The 19,192-nt window shown below is 34.6% G+C and overlaps 1 protein-coding gene across 1 annotated transcript in view; it reads right to left on the bottom strand.

Moving 5' to 3' along the window:
• LRRC9 (leucine rich repeat containing 9) overlaps positions 1-18,799 on the bottom strand; it is a 74,450-nt gene extending 55,651 nt beyond the window's left edge. Inside the window, exons 1-13 of the mRNA XM_036217859.1 lie at positions 18,403-18,799; positions 16,698-16,830; positions 13,940-14,039; positions 13,532-13,620; positions 12,683-12,764; positions 12,177-12,395; positions 11,101-11,241; positions 10,533-10,596; positions 10,162-10,232; positions 7,180-7,362; positions 4,636-4,791; positions 1,961-2,157; positions 921-1,052 (exon numbers count right to left, since the gene is read on the bottom strand). Of these exons, the coding sequence (XP_036073752.1) occupies positions 921-1,052; positions 1,961-2,157; positions 4,636-4,791; positions 7,180-7,362; positions 10,162-10,232; positions 10,533-10,596; positions 11,101-11,241; positions 12,177-12,395; positions 12,683-12,730 (1,211 nt within the window). The 5' untranslated portion in view covers positions 12,731-12,764; positions 13,532-13,620; positions 13,940-14,039; positions 16,698-16,830; positions 18,403-18,799. The remainder of the gene's footprint in view (positions 1-920; positions 1,053-1,960; positions 2,158-4,635; positions 4,792-7,179; positions 7,363-10,161; positions 10,233-10,532; positions 10,597-11,100; positions 11,242-12,176; positions 12,396-12,682; positions 12,765-13,531; positions 13,621-13,939; positions 14,040-16,697; positions 16,831-18,402) is intronic.
• Between the last annotated feature and the right edge of the window lie 393 nt (positions 18,800-19,192).

The following is a 19,192-nucleotide window of genomic DNA, read 5'->3' as shown; positions in this document are numbered from 1 at the left end:
AACACTGACTATGAGTAAAATCATCCCTCGGGTGATACACGAAGTCCATTCTATAGGTTTATGTGTGTCCACATACCCAAGTTTGCCATATATGCTTCTAGGGTTTAGGGCAATCTTTGCTTGTTCATGGACTTCTCAATTTTGAGAAAATGACTGCAGAAATGTGAAATAATTAGTGATATTTTTCTGCAAAGGCTTTCTTTTCTTTTTCTTTTTTTTTTCTTTTTTTTAGTTGTATCCTCTAGGTGAGGCAATACAACCACTTCCTTGTGTCTCCCAGGAGGCCTTGATTCTGAAGTGTGGATGCCTGCTTCTGTTTCTGGTAGCTCTCTCCATTTTTCCCTAAATGGTCTTTTCACCTGGATTCTTGGTTTTTAAATGCATGCCTTACTCTAAATTGTAGAGTCTCTATGTGCACCTTGACAATAGCTAGCTCTAGACAACTTGGTTTGGCTTTGATCATGGAACCTCCAGGAAATTTACTAGACCGCCTTCTCTGGTGTTGGCAATATGCTGTTGCCAGTCTTCCTTTGACATTCTGTCTCTGTTCTAACTTCTCACCCAATATTCAGGATCCAGGCCTATATCCAGTCCAGAAATAAACAGTATAAATCTACATAAAATTAATACTGAACCATAAACTTCTAAATTATATTCTGCTCTTGGGTTAAGGAAAATCGGGTAAAGAGCAATGAAATACCATTAAGATGTTTTTAAGGTTAGCTCGTGGCAATGGTGTAAACAGAAAACAGATAGTTGGCAAAGTCGGTAACTGCCAATATTCAGTGGGTGAATATTCTATATGAGAAGTGTTTTGAATATGGGACTGTTTAATATTTTTATAAATTGATATTTTGGTTGATGATGGTAAGCACTTAAAATTATTTTTAAAGCTATAACTAAATTTCAAACAGATTTACCAGTCATCAGCTCGAGTGCCTTCTTCAAAGTGGATATTTCCCACAGTCTCCAACTCAATTAACAAAAATGGGATCAATAAGCCATGACTTTTCTTTTTTTGCTTTACTTCAGTATGATAAATTGCTTCAATTCTATTTAAGAAAAAAAAATAAAGCTATTAAAATGATCTAAAAATCACACTAAAAACCATGTCAAAAATTTTTTTAAATATAAGGCTTTTGTCATTGAGTACAGAAAGCTTTGTTAGCAGTTAAACCATGAAAAAGTCATTCTACTTTTGGCAATTAAAATCATCTCAAATTTTGTTAACCTCAGAATAAGTGAATGTTAGAAGATTCTTAGGCTCCACCACTTACGGTTCTCAGATTTTAGACAAGTCACAACATTTTTATGCTTCTGTTTCTCAGTAAAATGGCAATATTAATAGTACCTACACCTGAATAGGCTTTTTTTGAGGATTATATGCAGAATGCACATAAAGCTGTTAGCAAAGAGTCTGGCACAGAGTAAAAACTCAATAAATGTTAGCTGTTATTCTGTTAGTATTATTATAGGACAAACTAACTTATCTTCTTGGTGCCTCAGTAAATAAAAAAATTTGTAGTACTTACTAGTCTTCTTGCTCTATGTTTCTAGTTGATACTTAACCTGAGTTTGTTTCTACATGATTCCAGACAACTGTGTATGTGCTTTGCAAGTCTCATCTACGTCTTTTATTTTTTGCATTGGTAGCAGCTAATGTTAAAAAACAAACAAACAAACAAAAAAACTGATGTTTTTAGTTTGTAGACTCTAGCGATGTGACAGGAAGCCACTCAGGGGAAGTTCACTGTTACTAATTTAGTATTGCCTCTGTAAAAAACTATATACCAAGTTTGAACCAGTGATGTCTATCATACTAGAAAACAGATTTCATGTTTCATTCAATATGGTAATTCTTTCCACTCCTGAAGCAAGGAAATGAGCTCAACTGATGGCCCAGAACATTCTATTCTCTCATGTTTGAAGTTTGAACGACTAGAGAATTCATTAAACATACTCATCTAGTTTTTTGTTCCAGAATGTTACCCTTTCATTCAAAGCATTTAGTTTGGTCAGTATCTTCTGTTGAAGGCTCAGTTCTTCTGTGACAGTTTCACCGTTCTTTGATTTGTCAAGCTCGGTTACTTTATTGTTATTGGATCTCTCACTGTGCCCTTTGCCAGATCCCTTGAGTTCAGATAGTTCCCGTTCCAACTGTTGAAATCAATGTACCAGAAAGCAAAACCTTTTAGTCTACTTTATTCAATGTATAGTTAATTTAAATTATCAAAGAAGAAATCTAGATAACAAATAGGCCAAACTTTGCAAAAACAGAGCCAGCATAGGATTATAACTTTGGTACAAGTTCAGTCAGCCAATTTTTCCTGACCAAGTGAAAGACAATCTTAAATATTTCAATTGTGGTGGTTCTCTCAACTGAAAATGAGAAAAACAAAGAAATAGGTTTTTACATATTACTAGTTTGCTTCTTTTAAAGCCGAAGTAAAATTATAGTAAATTCTGGTTTGGGTATAAATAAAATATTTAAACTCTAAATAATGTGACTTTTATCATACCTACTTTTCAATTTTTCAGAAAATTTTCAACTACTTTGGTATTCTGAGAAAAAAATAATCATAAAAAATAACACGAAACATGTATGCAGGGGTGCACATTTTTCCTTTTGCCTCGGTCTCTTCTATGGCTCAATATAGCAATGTCTTTATTTAAAATTTTTACATTTGGGTTTTTTTCCATTCATAGTAACCTTTTTTTTTGGCATTATTTGTATTTTTAAAAATATTGCATTAAGTATGATTTATCTCGATTACTGAGATTTGGGGCCCTCCCTTAAATTTTGGGCCCAGGGCGACTGCATCACTTGCCTTACTAGAATCCCAGTCTTGTAGAATTTAAGGATGAATTATACTATACACGGACAGGTGTATATAAATAAAAATTTACCAATTTCCTTTATTCTCTCTTTATAATGGCTATATCCCAGCTGTTAAAAAACAAATTAAGCATATTTATAAAAAATTTCTGTAGCTTATATAAGCTATACCTATTATTTATCACATTTGCAGGTTTTACTTAATACATTCATTTGCACATGAAAATGGCAGATATAAAATGATTTCCATATATTGGTTTTCCTGTGATTTTTATTTAAATAAATAATTTAAATTTTTGTTAATGTTTTACTTTAAGAATATATTTCTGATTATAATATGCATTTAAATCTGCTTGTTTTAGAAAGAATATTAAATATATTTTTAAAACTTGATTTTAATGGCTACATACTATTCTATTTTAAGAATGAATAATTTCTTCTCTTTCGTTACACATTTAGGTAGTTTCCAATGTGTTTTTGTTACTAATTGTGCAATGGTGAATGTCTTTATACATAAATATTTATCTAAATCTTTAGAATAGAGTGTTAGATGTAGATTTACTGAATCAAAGGCTATGAGCATGTTTAAGCTGTTAATATATGATTGAATTACACTCCCATCAGTGGTATAATAGCGTCACACCCATCTTCATGGTTCTGAGTACTATCATGTGTTATGATTTAATATTTTTACAGTGAAAATGCCAGCCTGTTATCTTAATTCACATTCAGAAATTAATAATCAGGTTGAGCTCTTTTTTCAAATGTTTACTAGTCACTTTTTATTTCTTCTTTTATAAAATGATAATGTATGTACTTTGCTAAATTTTTCTATTTTTCTATTTATTTTTGTCTTGTTTTATTTATAAGTACATTTATACTAAGGATATCGTGTTTATCCATCGGTTTGTTGAAAACAATTTTTTCAGATTGTCATTTGTTATTTTTGTTAATGATGCTTTTAGTACAAAAGCATTTTACTTTTTTATAATCAAATCTATATTCTTCTCCTTTGTGACTTCTAGTATTTCTTTGATTTGGCAGGCTGAGGTCACTTAAATATTAATCTATATATTTTTCAAGTTTTCATTTTTACATTTAACTTTTTCCCCACTGGTGTTTACTTTTAGTAAAATATAAACTAACGATCCAGTTTCCCTACTCCCAATTAGTTTGACTATTTTTTGTAACACCATTTGTTGAATAACTCATTATTTTCTCATATTAAAAAAAAAATATATATATATGTTTTTATATATACAAAGTTCTTTTCTGAGGTAAATAATGCTTAATTTTTTAGGGTTTACTTTTTGTAAAAGAAATCCAATTTATTATAAATAAAAAAACACACATAATATAACTACTAAAGTGCAGCTTGAATATAAAGTTCCTACCTTGCTGTATGCCTTAATAATAGTAAAGAGATATTTTAGGACTTTCAACAAGAAAATGAATTTTGAGCACAACCTACTGGTATCTAATAAAAATGCAGCCTAAATAAGTCTAACAGATCTCTGTAATTCTCTGAATCATACTGAATTATTTATACAGCTTAAAAATTTAATATATCAACAAGCCTATACCTTTTTGAATGGAAGATTTCTAAGCACAGAATGAAACTTAGTTAAGCTCCTGGAATCAAAATATTTTTGGGACAAGCTTGACTTGAAACTCAGTATTAATAAAAAAAATATATATATATGTATGTGTACATATATATAAAATTAAAGGATAATGCTATATTATCTGCCAATTTTCTTAAGATGTGGCCATTGGAAGTTTACGGTATTAAATCTTACATTTTTTTTCACAAAGCTGAATAATTTTATTCGTTCTTCTGGCAACTTCTGTAATTTACATTTTCGATCATTCAGTTTGTCAAGGTCTTCACTGAGATGCCTTTGAATAGTTTTTATCCGCATATTGTAATACATTATTTTTTTCATCGCTGTGGTCTAAAAGTGAGAAAACCCTAAAGATTAGCCGAAGTAAAAAACATAGGAAATTATTGGTAGTATTATATGAGTGAGATACATTCTATATAACAATTTCAAAGTTTTGTATGCTCGATTACTAATGATGATGGTTGAAATGGTAATGGCTATACAGAGTTCTATATTTAAACTTAATAAGCAAAATATAAAATTTGAAAGATTTTCTTTGTGGATAATATTCTAAATGTGAAGCATATTCACATTTATTTCCAGGTCAGGAACATAGACTACTGACAGAATTTAATTTACAAAATAGTATCATTTAGCTAATGAGGCAATACTACTAAAGCTTTAATACTACCAAATATATAACATTTTTTTCTATTTGGTTAATTTAGGGAAAAAGTAAAGAAATTAAAAAGAATTAAAAGCAAATGTAACATTATTTTATTTTGTTTTTTAATGCCTTTAGCACCTGGTACTGTTAGTTGGTCTCCCATCCAAGTACTCACCACGCTCAACCCTACTTAGCTTCTGAGATCAGATAGGTGGCATGGCTATAGACCAAATGTAACATTATTAAACTCAGTTTTTAAAATCATAGCTAAGACTAAAATTTCTATTTTACTTTATTTTTATTTTACTTTTTAAATTAAATTTATTGGAGTGACATTAGCTAATAAAATTATATAGATTTCAAGTTTCTAATTCAGTAATACATCATTTGTATGTTGCATAGTGTGTTCACACCCAAGGTCAGATCTTCTCTCCCATATATTTGACCCCCTTTATGCTTATCTGCCTCCTCTTCTACCCCACTTCCCTCTGGTAACCACTAAATTGTTATGTGTGTCTATGAGTTTCTGTTTGTTTGTCTTGTTCATTTGATGTATTAGTTTTATATTCCACATATGAGTGAAATCATATGGTTTTCAACTTTTCTGTCTGACTTATTTCGCTTAGCATGATAATCTCAAGATCCATTCATATTGTCACAAATGTCAGTATTTCATCTTTTCTTATGGCTAAGTGATATTCCATTATACATATGTACCACATCTTCTTTATCCAATCATCTACTGAAGGATATTTCAGTTGTTTATGTGTCTTGGCCATTGCGAATAATGCTGTAATGAACACTGGGTGCAGGTATCTCTACGTATAAATATTTTCAAATTTTGGGGGGTAGATTCCCAGAAGAGGGATTGCTGGATCATATGGTAATTATTATTTTTTCAAATATATAAAAGGATGCTCTAAATGAACTTGTTTTAGATTGAGCAAATTAGTAAATTGTCAACCTAATCCATTTATCTTGAATTCATTAATACCAATGGATGCAGTTAACAAATCTATGATGATAAATTGATTAAATCTACCATTAAGAAATATAATAACTAAATGGTGCTTATAAATTACATTAGTCAAAATGAACAAGTTGAGAAGAAAATGCATCAGGCGCACTTTTAAAATGTGCCCAAGTTTTAACCGTTTATCTGAAATAATAGTTTGTTTTTGTTTTTGTTTTGTTTTGATTTTTTCAATCAGGAAATCTGTACCTCAGGTTAAGTTGGAAGGCTTGTGCACTGTTCTGGACATATATTTCCTATAGATGCAGGTTCTTATTATGTGATTTATTTAGTAGAGAGTGGACAGTCAAGATCTCAACAGAATTATTTGGCATAAAAGATAGACTAGAAACAAATATATTGGATGGTAAACTGAATGAACAAATGGAGGAAGGGGAGTGGTTCACTGGACCGGGTAAAGAAGCAGAAATATAATGTGGAAAGACTATTAGTAAACACGGTGGCTCCCTTATGAAATTACAGATCTTTGGTGGCTTGTCAAAGTAGCCTCTCTACTGGGAGGTTCACCATCAGTGGCAGTCCAGGAATATAGCTCTCTTCAAAATTTTGGAGATAGTCAAGATTTTGGCAGTGTGGATGGTTTCACTTGTACTTCAAGGGAATTCCAAATTTTCTTTAATTAGATTAAAAGTGACCTAATCCTGGCATACTGCCACTAACCATGGATAATTTCTAATTTTGATATGTATTATTCCAAACAAGGAGAGTTTATACTTATTTCCTTTCTACTTTATTTAGGCTTTATTAATTTTGGTATATATAGTACTAGTTCAGTTATTCTTAACACTGATGATTTTCAGATTTCCTTCTTTTAGTTTTGTATAAATGAAAATATTTTCCTATTACTTCACCTTCTAATATTGCCATCAAAATTGGGATCCTAGTACTGTTATTATTTGTATATATTTGTGTGAAATATCCAGTTCATTGGGGCAAAAGTAGAATTGGTGACAAGATACTACTACCTACAATATGTGGACACAACCAGAAATAAGCAGTTAAATTTAAGTCACAGATACCTGATTAGGGTTACACTTACATCTGCCAGTTCCTTGATTGACTTTGCTGACACATCAAATGTGTCAAGTCTTTGAAGGCAAGGCAAGTGATACAGCACATGTGTGGAGTAATTACACAGCAGACAAACTGGATTTGTTTTGTACTGAGGATCATTCAGAGATAAATCCTTTAAGTGACAAAGCTTGGTTAAGTTAGTGAGGTCCTAAAACAATAGCAGTAATAATATTCAATTAATTAATTGCAACTGTCCATTTCTAAAAATGGCTTCTGAACACTTAAGATCATGATAATGTAATCTAATGAATTCTAATTATGTGCTTAAATATGTTAAAGTGAGATAGATAAAATGTTTTTCTCTAATGAAAAATATGCTAAATACATGAATAGAATAGGTCTTCAGTAATTAAATATAGACTATATAACTAAGCATTTTAAATGCACTTAATAAAAACAGAGAATATTTACTAAACTATATATTCCAACTGGAACCTTGGAGCCAGTCACTTGAGCACATTTATTCCTTTAGGCGACATTTCCTCCTCTGCACAGATCCTTTCTCACTACTGCTCCTACTGTACCTGCAGGTCTCCTACCCTCTTCACCACCATTCCCTGCCCTTACCACCTAGGAACACTGCTCGCCATTTTCTTCAGCCTCCAGATCTGCTCTTCTCACCAGCGAATTCCTGATTTTTAGTTATTTAAAAAATATTTTTGTTTTTTCTATAAATGCCTTTTCTGCCTCTTAAGGACAACTGAAACCTAGCCTTCTCCTGAGAGCTTCTTTTTTTCCTCACAACCTTTGGAGGAGGAGGGGTTAACAACACACTTCCAGTTTGTTTCTCCTTCACCATTTTTATCCTGAAGTTTAAGTCCTCTTTACACTTTCTTTTATTCGGCATCTGGCTCTCACTTCTTCCCATTTAAACTCTAACATTTTATGTTTTAGCCATATTGAACAACTCAAAGTTTCAGAATGCGCCAGACCCTATCTTATTTTTAGACCTTCACTTATGCTGCTGCCTTTGAGTGGACAGTGGATTCGACTTCACCCCATTTTACCTCTGAATCTGTCAAGACTCAACCTAGGAATCACCTCTGGGAGCCTTGGTTCATCTCCCAAGCTTGGGATAGATGCTCAGGATTTCTAGTTTCTTGAATTTGCCATGCTCCTTTCTACCACGTAGGTCCTTCACACTTTTGCCCAAATTCTCTCTCATTAGGAAACTCTTACTCATGTCTCATATGTTAACTTAAACATTACCTCCCATAGCATTCTGAATTTCTCTTTCACAGCTTCCTCTGATCTCTTTTGCTATTACTCAAATATACCCCTTGATTTCTTACTTCCATGCCTTTTGTACACATTGTTCTCCCCATCTTAGAATGCCTACCTGCCACTGCCCAGAAGATCATCCTACAATACCTATTAAAATTCTATCAATCTTTCAAGATTCACATAAAATATTTCCTCTTGATTCTGACCAAGAAAATAAAATTTGTTTAAATTTCTTTTAAAGGTACTTATAACGTCCTGCCTCATTCCACAGATTTTTGGTATTGTATTTTTTTCTGAGTAAAAGAATGCTTAATTTTAATACTGATTAATTCAAAATTATTTCTATAGTAAATTTACTCATCTTTATTCAGTATTGTCTAGAGGAAGAGTTATATGTTCCTTTGATCCAACACTGTCAAAATTATAAATACCATGTTTTCATCCACATTATATGCCATAAACATTAAGAATTTTTATGCTTTTTTCTCTTTCATTCAAGTGCTTGACAAATGTTTATTGAGATTTATTACATGTCGAGTACTGTTTTAAGCATTGTGCATATAGCAGGGAGAAAAACAGGCAAAGTTCCTGTTCTCATGGAGCTAGTATTCTAGTAAGAAAAGTGGACAAATGCCAAGAGGAAAAATGAAACAGAGAAAGAGTGATGGGAGTACTTCAGGGTAAGAAGGATAGTAAGGGTTGTTGCTATATTACCTAAATTGGGCAGAAAAGGCATCATTAAGGATATAACATTTGAACAGAGTCTTGAAAGAAATGAAGAAATGAGCCACAAAGATATATAGGGGAAGAATATTTCAGCAAAGTCCCTAAGGTGGGTGTGTGCAAGGAATAGTGAGGAGACCATAGGGCTGGAATACAGTAAACAAAGGGGAAAGTGGTAGAAGCTATTGTTAAAAAGACAGGTGGGAGGCTGAATTATTTAGAGTCTTGTTGGTCTTTGTAAGAACAGGCTTTTACTCTGAAAGAGATGAGAAACCAAGGGAAGGTTTTGAGCAGAAGAATGATTTGATGTGACATATTTTTAAAGGAATGGGCTGCTTTACGGAGAACAGATAGATAGTAGTGAACAGGTAAACAAAAGGAGACCAGTTAGGAGCCTTTTTTTCTTTTCTTTTCTGGTAATGTGGGTTAGAGATGATGGTGTCTTAAACCAGGTAGGTAGTGATGCATGTGTTAAAAAATGGTTAGACTTTGGTGGAGTTGTTGGGGAAAGTAGAGATACCAATTTAGGAGTAATGAGTAGATAAAAGATACTTAAAGTCACAAGACATGATGAGGTTATTTAGAAAATGAAAGCAGATAGAAATGAGAAAAAGATCCTGTGATTTACCTGGAGCGGTTTGTTTTTTCAGATGTTAGGAGGAGATTAAAAACCAGAAAACTGAAGAGGTATAGCCAGGAAAGGAGGAGATTAAAAACCAGAAAACTGAAGAGGTATAGCCAGGAAAATTGGATGAAAACTAGAAAGTGTTATCTTAAAGCCAAGTAAATAGTTATTTGTTTCGTTTTAGTAGTGTCATATCATTTGTTTGGTTTTAACAGTGTCAATTTAGTCAGCTAACTCTAAAATTTCCAGCAGCACTGGGTAGTCCAAAATAATTAAATTATTTCTTAAAAGGTGGCTATTTAGTCCATTTTCTGCAATAGAATGGTTCATGGTCCAGGCTGATAAATAAAACTGACTTATTCCACTTAAACATACCTTAAAAGAACATATTCGATTACCAGAAAGGTTTAATCTTTCCAGTTGTTCATTGGGATCGAGACATCGACCTTTAATTTAGAAAACAAGATGAAAGAAAAATTAAATGTCTTGTTTTATCTCCTGTTCCTATCCTGTCACATTTCTGAGTTGTATATGGCCATATCATTTATTGCATGTAAATAAGACTAACAGTTACAATGTAAAATTAGTAACCACTGATTAATGGGCAGTATTTTCACACCCTATAATCATAGATTTTGAAATGCTTTGTAAAAATGTCATACAAAAAAGTCTAAAAGAAAGAAATATTTATATTGATTAAATATTAGCGTAGCTTTATCTCAAATTCCAAATGAAACAGTACATACCAATGCTGCTTATTAGATTTCCAGCAAGGTTGAGATCATTTAAATTCTTCAAAGTTTGCAAGCCCTAAAAATTTAGATAATATGTAACTTAGGAGAAAGCATTAAAATCTATATTTATAAATCATCTGATCGATCTAGTTAGTACTCCAGGTGTTCTGAGCACTGAGCACCTCAATGAACCTGGAACCTGGAGAGCATTATTGGAGGAGAGGAGGGAGCAGGGAGGGGAGTGGCGAGGAAAAGAGGAGGAGGAATAGGAAGAAAAACACATCACAGTGTGTGTTTCTAATCTTAGGCAAGTTATATATAAAACTTCTCTACACTTCTTTTTTAAAAATCTCCAAAGAAGAAATAAGACATCACCTTTCAGGTTTGATGGTTTGATGTGAGGAGTAAAAAAAAAAAAAAAAAAAAAAAAAATGTATATAAAGTTCTCTCAGTTCTTCTTAACAATAATTAAACAAATCATGACTATTTTGACCCTTGTGCACAATATGATCTTGGACACTGTGGTTTAAACTCCATAGTAGTGATTAACTTTACATATAAATCAATGAAATTATCTTACCTCAATATTTTTAATTGAATTGTGGTTTAGCCAAAGAACCTCCAATCTCGATAATTTCTCTAAATTTTCTATTTTGGAAATTTCATTATGATATAAATACAGTTTTTCTAAATTTCTACATTCTTGAAGACCTTCAATTTTCTGTTAAAAAAAAGAGCAGACTGAACAGTGTTAGCTTGTTTGTCATTAATCTTTTTAATAAAGTAGATTTTAAATGTTTTCTTTTAAAAATCACATATTATTATAAAATTAATGTCCAGTAAAGTGAACTAAATTAAAAAAAAAAACGTGTAATCTCTCCACTTGAATATAACTATTTCCAATTTTCATGTTCTCTTTAAATTTTAATTTTATATAGTTATTTCTATATAGTTTTTATAGTTATTTTTATATAGTTATCTATATAATTTGTGGGTATTTTTAAACTTAAGACCGTCTAAAATGTTTCCATAATTTTCAAATTATAATATTCAATAATTACAAAATATTTCATGAAGTTTATAATCATTTTCTTTAAAACAACCCTATATGTGGCATATTTATATTTCAAAATTTTAGCTTTTGTAAATAATACTGCAACAACTAACTTCAGGCATACAATTGTTTTCTGCTTTTGAATTATTTGTCTAGAATAAAATTTTACAATAGGGATTTCTGAATTAAATGGCATGTATCGTTCTTTGACTCTTTATACATTTTGCAATATTACTTTTGAATATAAATGTTATTATTTTCACACTACCAATAGTGATTCCATTACTAAGCAATACGGGGTATTATTTGATCTGATTTGATTACTAAAAAGTAGAATATATCTGTTTTAATTCTTTATTATTATTATTTTTTTGGTAAATCTATTTCGATCTTTTGCCCATTTTTTTTTTGTTTGTTTGTTTTGTTTTGTTTTTGTCTGCTTTACTGGTTAAAGGGTTTTATTGCAATTCATCATGTATGGTCTCTCCCCTTCCTCTCTCATTTATTTGTACCGATCTGTATCTCAAGCATAGTTCAATGACTTATGTTTCCAAAACCAATTAATTCAGTATGAAATATTTCTTATCAAGTTATAGACTTACTTCTAGACAGCATTCGGCAATCCAGAGTTCTTTGAGTTGTACACAAGTCTCTAATCCTGAAATTTCTTTTATATCTTGAGCAACAATTGTGAGACTTGTTAACTTAGGAAATAATGATAATCCGACTATACGCGGATAGCCTGAGAAAAACATCTCCAGTTTTGAAGTATCTGATCCTTCTTGTCCAACCATCTCATAAGATAAACCATTGCATAAGCACTGTTTAAAAAAAAAATCAAGTTATTGTCTATTTAAATTAAAAATTGGCTAAAAAATAAAATAATCAAAAAATTATTTTTGCCAGTAGAAATTATAAATGGTCGATTGCACTGTTGCCATTTTTTACTCTCATAAGAAGGTAAGTTGTACCATGAATATGATTTTTCTCTGCTTCCAAAGGTCACACAGTAGGGGAAATCGTTATGTAAGCTCCAAAAAGGAGTGTAAAAAAGTCCCACTGAATATTCTTGCAAATGTGTCTGAAAAGAAATTTGACTTTGACTTACCAGTTCTTTAATTATTTCTTCTTGGTTTAGGTTTTCACATTCAATCATCTTCCATTAAAAATAAGGGTCATAATAATATTATCTATTAGGGAAAATATAAAATTGAAATACACACTAGAGTTATGTCATTCCATGTTGAAAGGGACCTTAAAGCTATGTAGGTGGAACTGCCCACCTGTGGCTTGAAATCTTCACACAGTACAATACTAAATATCTGTCTGGGCCCCAAGACAGTTCATTCCATCTCTCAAGTTTTCTGTTAGAAAGTTATTTTTTATTCTGAATTTAATTGTCTCTCCATAATTCCTTCCCACTAGTTGTCATTCTACCTTCTGGGTTCAAATAAAACAGGTATAATTTTCTTTCACACTGTGAGCCTTTACCACTTGACGAAAATAGTCTTCTCTCATCTACACCCTTACCTTGTCCCCAGTTCATGTTTTTCAGTTTTCTAAGTGTACTTAGAGAGCAAAAAAAAGAATCCTCAAGGATCAGTGACATACCTGGCATGGCAATAAATGTTTATTAAAATGAATTAGCCAACTTCTTCATTTGAGATGATATGAACTGATTAATACCTAAATATTATCAATAAAATTTAACCTAGTTTTTAGTTTTTAATATTTTTATTATATTATTACAGACATACATTATTTTAAAAATACAGGAATCTTAGTTTTAATATTACAAAAATGAAAAGCAAGATGTAGAAATGGTGTATATTGTGATCCCACGTTTTACAGTAATAACCCCCACAGATATGTGTGTACATGTATATATGTATATGTGTGTGTATGGTTTTGCAAGGAGAAAGTATGGAAAGATACATACTAAGTTGTTATCAGTTACCTTAGATGCAGGTGAAAGCTGATGTGGTTATAATAGCCATGACAGGTTGGATGGAGTTAGATCTAGGCAAAAATAGAAAAGGAAAAAACCTACGTTTTTTAAAAAGCATATATAATACTGCATAGTGTGAATATATAACTATTTATTCATTTTACTGTTGATTGACATTTGGAGCTAATTAGCGCTTCTCTGAACAGTTTTGCGATTTGGGACACAGGTGCACATTTCTATTGGCTTTATACCTAGTTGCAGAATGAGAAAGAAACATGTTTCTTCCAACAAAGATAATTCACCCAAACACAATGCTGAGCAAAGGAAGCCACACAATGAATAAATACTACATAACTGCACGCATATAAAATTTGAAAACAACTAATCTGTGGTATTGGAAGTCAAGAGAGTAGTTACCTTTTGGGGATGAGTGACTAGGAGGAGACAAAAGGGAGGCTCTGGAGTGCTGATGAAGATATGTTCCTTTATCAGGGTTCTGGTGAAAGGGATAGGTTCACTTAGAGGAAAAAAAATTAGATTCCTAAGATTTGTGAAATATATATATGTACATATTTAAATGAAATTTTACTTAAACATCTATTTAAAAAAGCATTTACATGATCACTTTTATTCATTTATGCAAAGTAACGTAGGAAATGGGCCATAAAGATACATGGGGGAGAATATCCCAGCAAGTGCGAAGGCCCTAAGGTAGGTCCGTGTTAGGTATATTTAAGGAACAGTGAGGAGACCAGAGTGGTTGGAATAGGGGTAAAACAATGGGGATAGTGGTAGAAGCCTCAGGTAAAAACAAATTAAAATCATATGGCAAAAAATGGGGACTGGTGCCCATGTATTTACCTAACTCCTCTTCCCAAATCCTACTAGAATAACTAGGGAAATGTGAAAATAAGAAAGAAATATGTAGTAGTGTTAGGAAAAGAGCATCGATTGCTAGAAATGTTGAGAAAGGTCTTTTGAATGAAAATGAAGCGGACAGCATCGGACTGAGAGAAAAGCCCATCAGTATAGACCAGCCCAAAATTCAAGGAACCAGAGAAAGTAGTTTTATAAAAGTAGCCTCAAAAACTCCCCAAGCTCAAAGCTGCAGTGATTGGGAAGAGGGTTATTGGGGATCATTCAAAGGGACCAAATCAAAGGATTTCGAGATCCATATCAGAGTACTACCCAGAGTCTGTATCTGTACTCGGGCTTTGTAAACAGGGAGCATTGTTCACCATGCTGAGTTGAGGAGAGGAAGGAACCCAGCTAGCATCACAAAGAAAAATACAGTCAGAAAATTACCCCAATACAGTGGATTCTCTGTTCAGTCACTTGCTCATTCATTACTAGATGTATTGAGGGACTAATATCTACCAGATGGAGAATGATGAGATGGGAGGAAAGAGAAGACTTCTCTAATAAGGTTACATTTGGGCAAAGAGCTGGAAGAAATGAGAGAGTGTGAGCTATAAGGAAATCTGGGGAATGCATCCAGGCAGAGGAAAGAACAAATGCCAAAAAAAAAAAAAAAAAATGAGGTAAGAGTTTAATTGGCATGTTTGCAGAATAGCAAGGAAAATGATGTGGCTGGAGCATAGCGAGGAAAATGGAGACTGGTAGGATGTGAGGTCAGAGAAGTAATGCGGGGCCAGATTATGTACTATCTTGTGATCTGTAGGCTTTTGCAAGGATTTTGCATTTTATTATGAGTAAGATGGAAAGCTGTATGGAGACTTCGAGTGGAAAAGTAACACAAGCTCTCTTACGCTCTGAAAAGGATCACTCTGGCTACTGTGTTGAAAATATGTAGGGGTCAGGGGCACAAGCAAGGAGACAAGTTAAGAGACAGTTGTAATAATGTAAGTTGGAGAGGGTGGTGGTTGGAGTAGGATGGTAGTAGTCGGGGTTAATTGCAAGTAGTTAGATGATGGATCTATATTGAAGGTAATACTGATCATTTCTTCCGTGCCTCCCATTGGCAGCTGTCTCATACCCCATTTTTGGACAACCCCAAGATATTCCAGCATAGGCTGTAGGAGTGGCCAGGCAAGGGAGCACTTAACAAGGAACAACCTGAAAGAATTTAGATCCTCGTCAAGGCCCTTAGATAGATGCAGACCAGTTTTCCCTCCCCAGGGTTTTTTTGGATAGCATACCAGCTAAGGAAGGGCTTGTAGCAGAAGAGAAGCTCCTGCATTCTGGTTTAATCTCTGTGAACACCAAAGGAAAGTTTGCCTTCCGATTACCACACGAAGGGCAAAGCCTCCCCTCAGTACCTCCACAGTGAACAAATGGTGATCTAACTTATGTAGTCAATGTTCAAGATATTTATTTCAGAAGACATTAACCTCCCTTTGTTATTCACTAACTTTCACATATACTTGAGTCTAATTGTGGACTTTCTAATCTGTGCTCTCCCTTAGCACTGTTTATTCCTATAGTATTATCCTGTTTTAATTACTATGGTTTATATTGGGAATTCTCACCTCATATTATTTTTTGGAAAATTTCTGGCTATTCTTTCATATTTATTTTTCCAAATAAGAGTTATGATTATTTTGGTATAACAAAGATTATTTTGTATTTGTTTTTTTAAAAATTCACATACGGTTTTGAGATTCCATTGTAAAGATTAATTTAGGAAGAACTTCTATCTTGAAGGTGTAGAGTCTTCCTCAAGAACAAGGTACAGCTCTCCATTTATTTAAGAAGACTACTTGTTCTTGATAGAGAAATATCCATATTTGGGATGCCAACCTTATCTCTCACTTCACACTGTTTTCCCTTCATCGGTGCCTTCATTTAGAAAAAATCTCGTTCTAATTCAATAGTCAATTAACAAAACAGAATTTAAAAACTCCAAATTCTATCATTTGAATAATTAAATCTAAATTATGAGAAGCCTGAATCTTCCTGGTACTTATAAGCCTTGTATGCTTTTTCTAGTCACAAGTGGGCTCAAGGCTTCCAGATAAAGCTTCTGATTCCATCAGGAGGTATGTCCTGTTTGCCAGCTTTTACCCACTCTCTTATGCTTTGGGAAAGCTCTTTTCAGGGCCTGCCCATCTAAGAGACCACAGGTCTTCTCTAATCCCTACAGGGAACCAGAAACCATCAGGAGCTTCTATAACTTTCACCTTTCAAATCTCAAATCTTGGATTGATTTAATCACCTCTCTTCTCTGCTCTGGAATGCTGCTGGAAGAGTTCACATAACCATCATGGGGTTGAAGTCACTACAAATGCTCGACCTCTAACTTCAGCTGGATCTTCAACAACAGATATTTTCCACTTCAACTTCCTTTCCTAGAGAGAGTAGGATTAGAGCTATAGATCTGGGACTAACGATTTAGGGATTATTCTAAACTTCCACCACTCTTCTCAAGTTCTCTCTCTCTCAGCAGAAAATCTTGTCCCTATCTTCACAGAAAGCAATGACGCCATCATATATGCATTCTGTAAATTCCCTTTCCTCTTAAAAATGTATTGCTTTCTCTTTCTGTTTTAGTAAAAGTATTATTTCTCTTGTCCAAAATGAATCCCTCTTCCTGTGTATTACTCCCATCTTGTTAAATCTCTTTCAGAACACTGCTCTGTCAAATGTTCATCTTTCACATTTGTTCCCATATTTTCTTCTCTAGGGTCTTTTTTCTCCATATATGAATGTTAGGTTGTCCCTGTCTTAAAGAATAAAAACGTTCACCCCATCAGTGTTAATAATGGATTCTGATCCCTTTATACCCAAGGGAAGAAATAATTTGAACATAGAGAGCTTCCAGTTTATAGAAAAGAAATCTGATTTTTTCCGAATGACACTCAACCCAGTTCTCATGGTAGACAAAAACATGGTCCTTTACACTCTAATTATTACTATACTCTGGTCATGTACAGCAATTATTTCTTTGTTATACCATAAAGGACTCTGTGGTTATGACAATTAATTCAAACCATTCAACAGTTTTTTTTTTTATTATTAAATACCAAGTATGTGCTAGGCACTGGGACACATTCCTCGTCCCTGCCTTCAATGAATATGTAACCTGGTAGGGAGGAAAGACCTGCAAGCATCACTACCGTGAGACAGGTGCTGTATATAGGGCGTATGCTGGCCTCAACTAGAGTCACAAAGAAGAGAATGATTATAACATCAGGAGAGAAAATAAAAGTCTTCACACAGAAGACCTTTAATTTAAACATTTAAGGATTTATGGAGAAAGCCATAAAGTCAAGAGAAAAAGACATTTTAGGGTGGGGAAACACCGTATAACAAAGTAGAGAAAATATCCAGCCTGTTCAGAAAACTATAGGTGTCCCCAGTGCACTAAGGAGTTTGCAGCTGATGGGGTGAACGCCCTTCCCCACTAGAGGTGAGGTCTTGCTTAGCCCAGTACCTTAACCTGTGCCATAAAAGGCCGCACAAATGGTCGTGGGTCACTCTCCCATTCCTCCTACTCTTAAGTTTTGCTCGATTCACTGAAGACCCCAGAGAAAGCTATGTCCTTGTCTCTCATATTATCTCCATTGCACCATTACTGGGTCCTTTGACCTCAACTTCGCTTCTCTCCTGTCTTCCCTTCTTTCAGAGCAAAGACTCCCAGGGTCTGGCAACATATAAATGTATGCCCGAAGGCCGCCAGGTGGCAGACACTCACCTTACCTCAGAGACAGGATGTATTCCGGGTCAATCCGAGACAGAGCAGAGTCCCCTCTGACCTCTCTATCCTTGTGTTGCAGCAGCGGACACGACACCCTCCCTAGCCCCAGACCTGCTGTGTACAGGCCACCCACAGCGGTTGCCTAGGAAACCCACTCTCAGCCCTCTAGCGACCTCTGGGTGGGGGGGGGGGGTATGAAAGGGGCGGGGAAAGCAGCGCCGACCTGTTTCTGGATCACGTGGCGGTAACCTCCAACCAATCAGCAGAGGTAGGGGTCCACCCGGAAGACCCCGCTGGTAGTCCTCAGAAGCCGAGTGGTGCTTCCCGCCGTTGGGTCTTCCTGTGCTGGCGCGTGAGTTTTCACCTGCTTTCGCCAGATCCTGAGACTGGAAGCGATGAATTCTGGGCATAGTGGCGGGGACGTAGTTGTTGCCTCCTCCGGTCCCGGCTCTCTCCCATTGAAAATCTTTGACCCTTGGGGCCTGGAAGCCTGGAGCCTAGACTTGAACACCGAAGTAACGGCGCTCTGATGTCACAATGAGGCCCGACAACCGTGACAGGCCCTGATCACCCGGCGTGGCTTCCCTCTGGCGGCTGGCCACCGCCGCCCTCCCGGAATGTAGGTGACCGCTTCCCGAAGCCGCTTAGCGCGGAGCGAGCCTAGTAGAAGGACCGCGCAGGCAACGAACGCCCCGGTGTCCTTAGGGGCAGAGAAGAGATGGGCCCTCCAAGGGTCTTCTTGTTCTCGAGCAGGCTTTCGAGGGCCGTTTAAGTGTTGTTCAGGAGGCAAACAATATTTCCAAAATAAAGTAGAATTTAAAGAGGGAAAGGGAGGAACTTTTAAAAGAACGGGTAGAGGAGCTGAGAAATGAATTTAGTCAAGGGCATATCAAAGTAACTGCACCTCTCCTTTAATCCTCTAGATCTGCACTGTCCAATTTAGTAGCTTCAGCCGCATGTGGCTATTGAAATGTGGCTAGTCTGAATTGAGATATGCTGTAAAATACGCATCG

The sequence above is a fragment of the Rousettus aegyptiacus genome, unplaced genomic scaffold (assembly GCF_014176215.1).
Source record: "Rousettus aegyptiacus isolate mRouAeg1 unplaced genomic scaffold, mRouAeg1.p scaffold_m13_p_3, whole genome shotgun sequence".
Taxonomy (NCBI): Eukaryota; Metazoa; Chordata; class Mammalia; order Chiroptera; family Pteropodidae; genus Rousettus; species Rousettus aegyptiacus.
The sequence above is the reverse complement of the archived record's forward strand: the minus strand, read 5'-3'. Positions and strand labels throughout refer to the sequence as shown.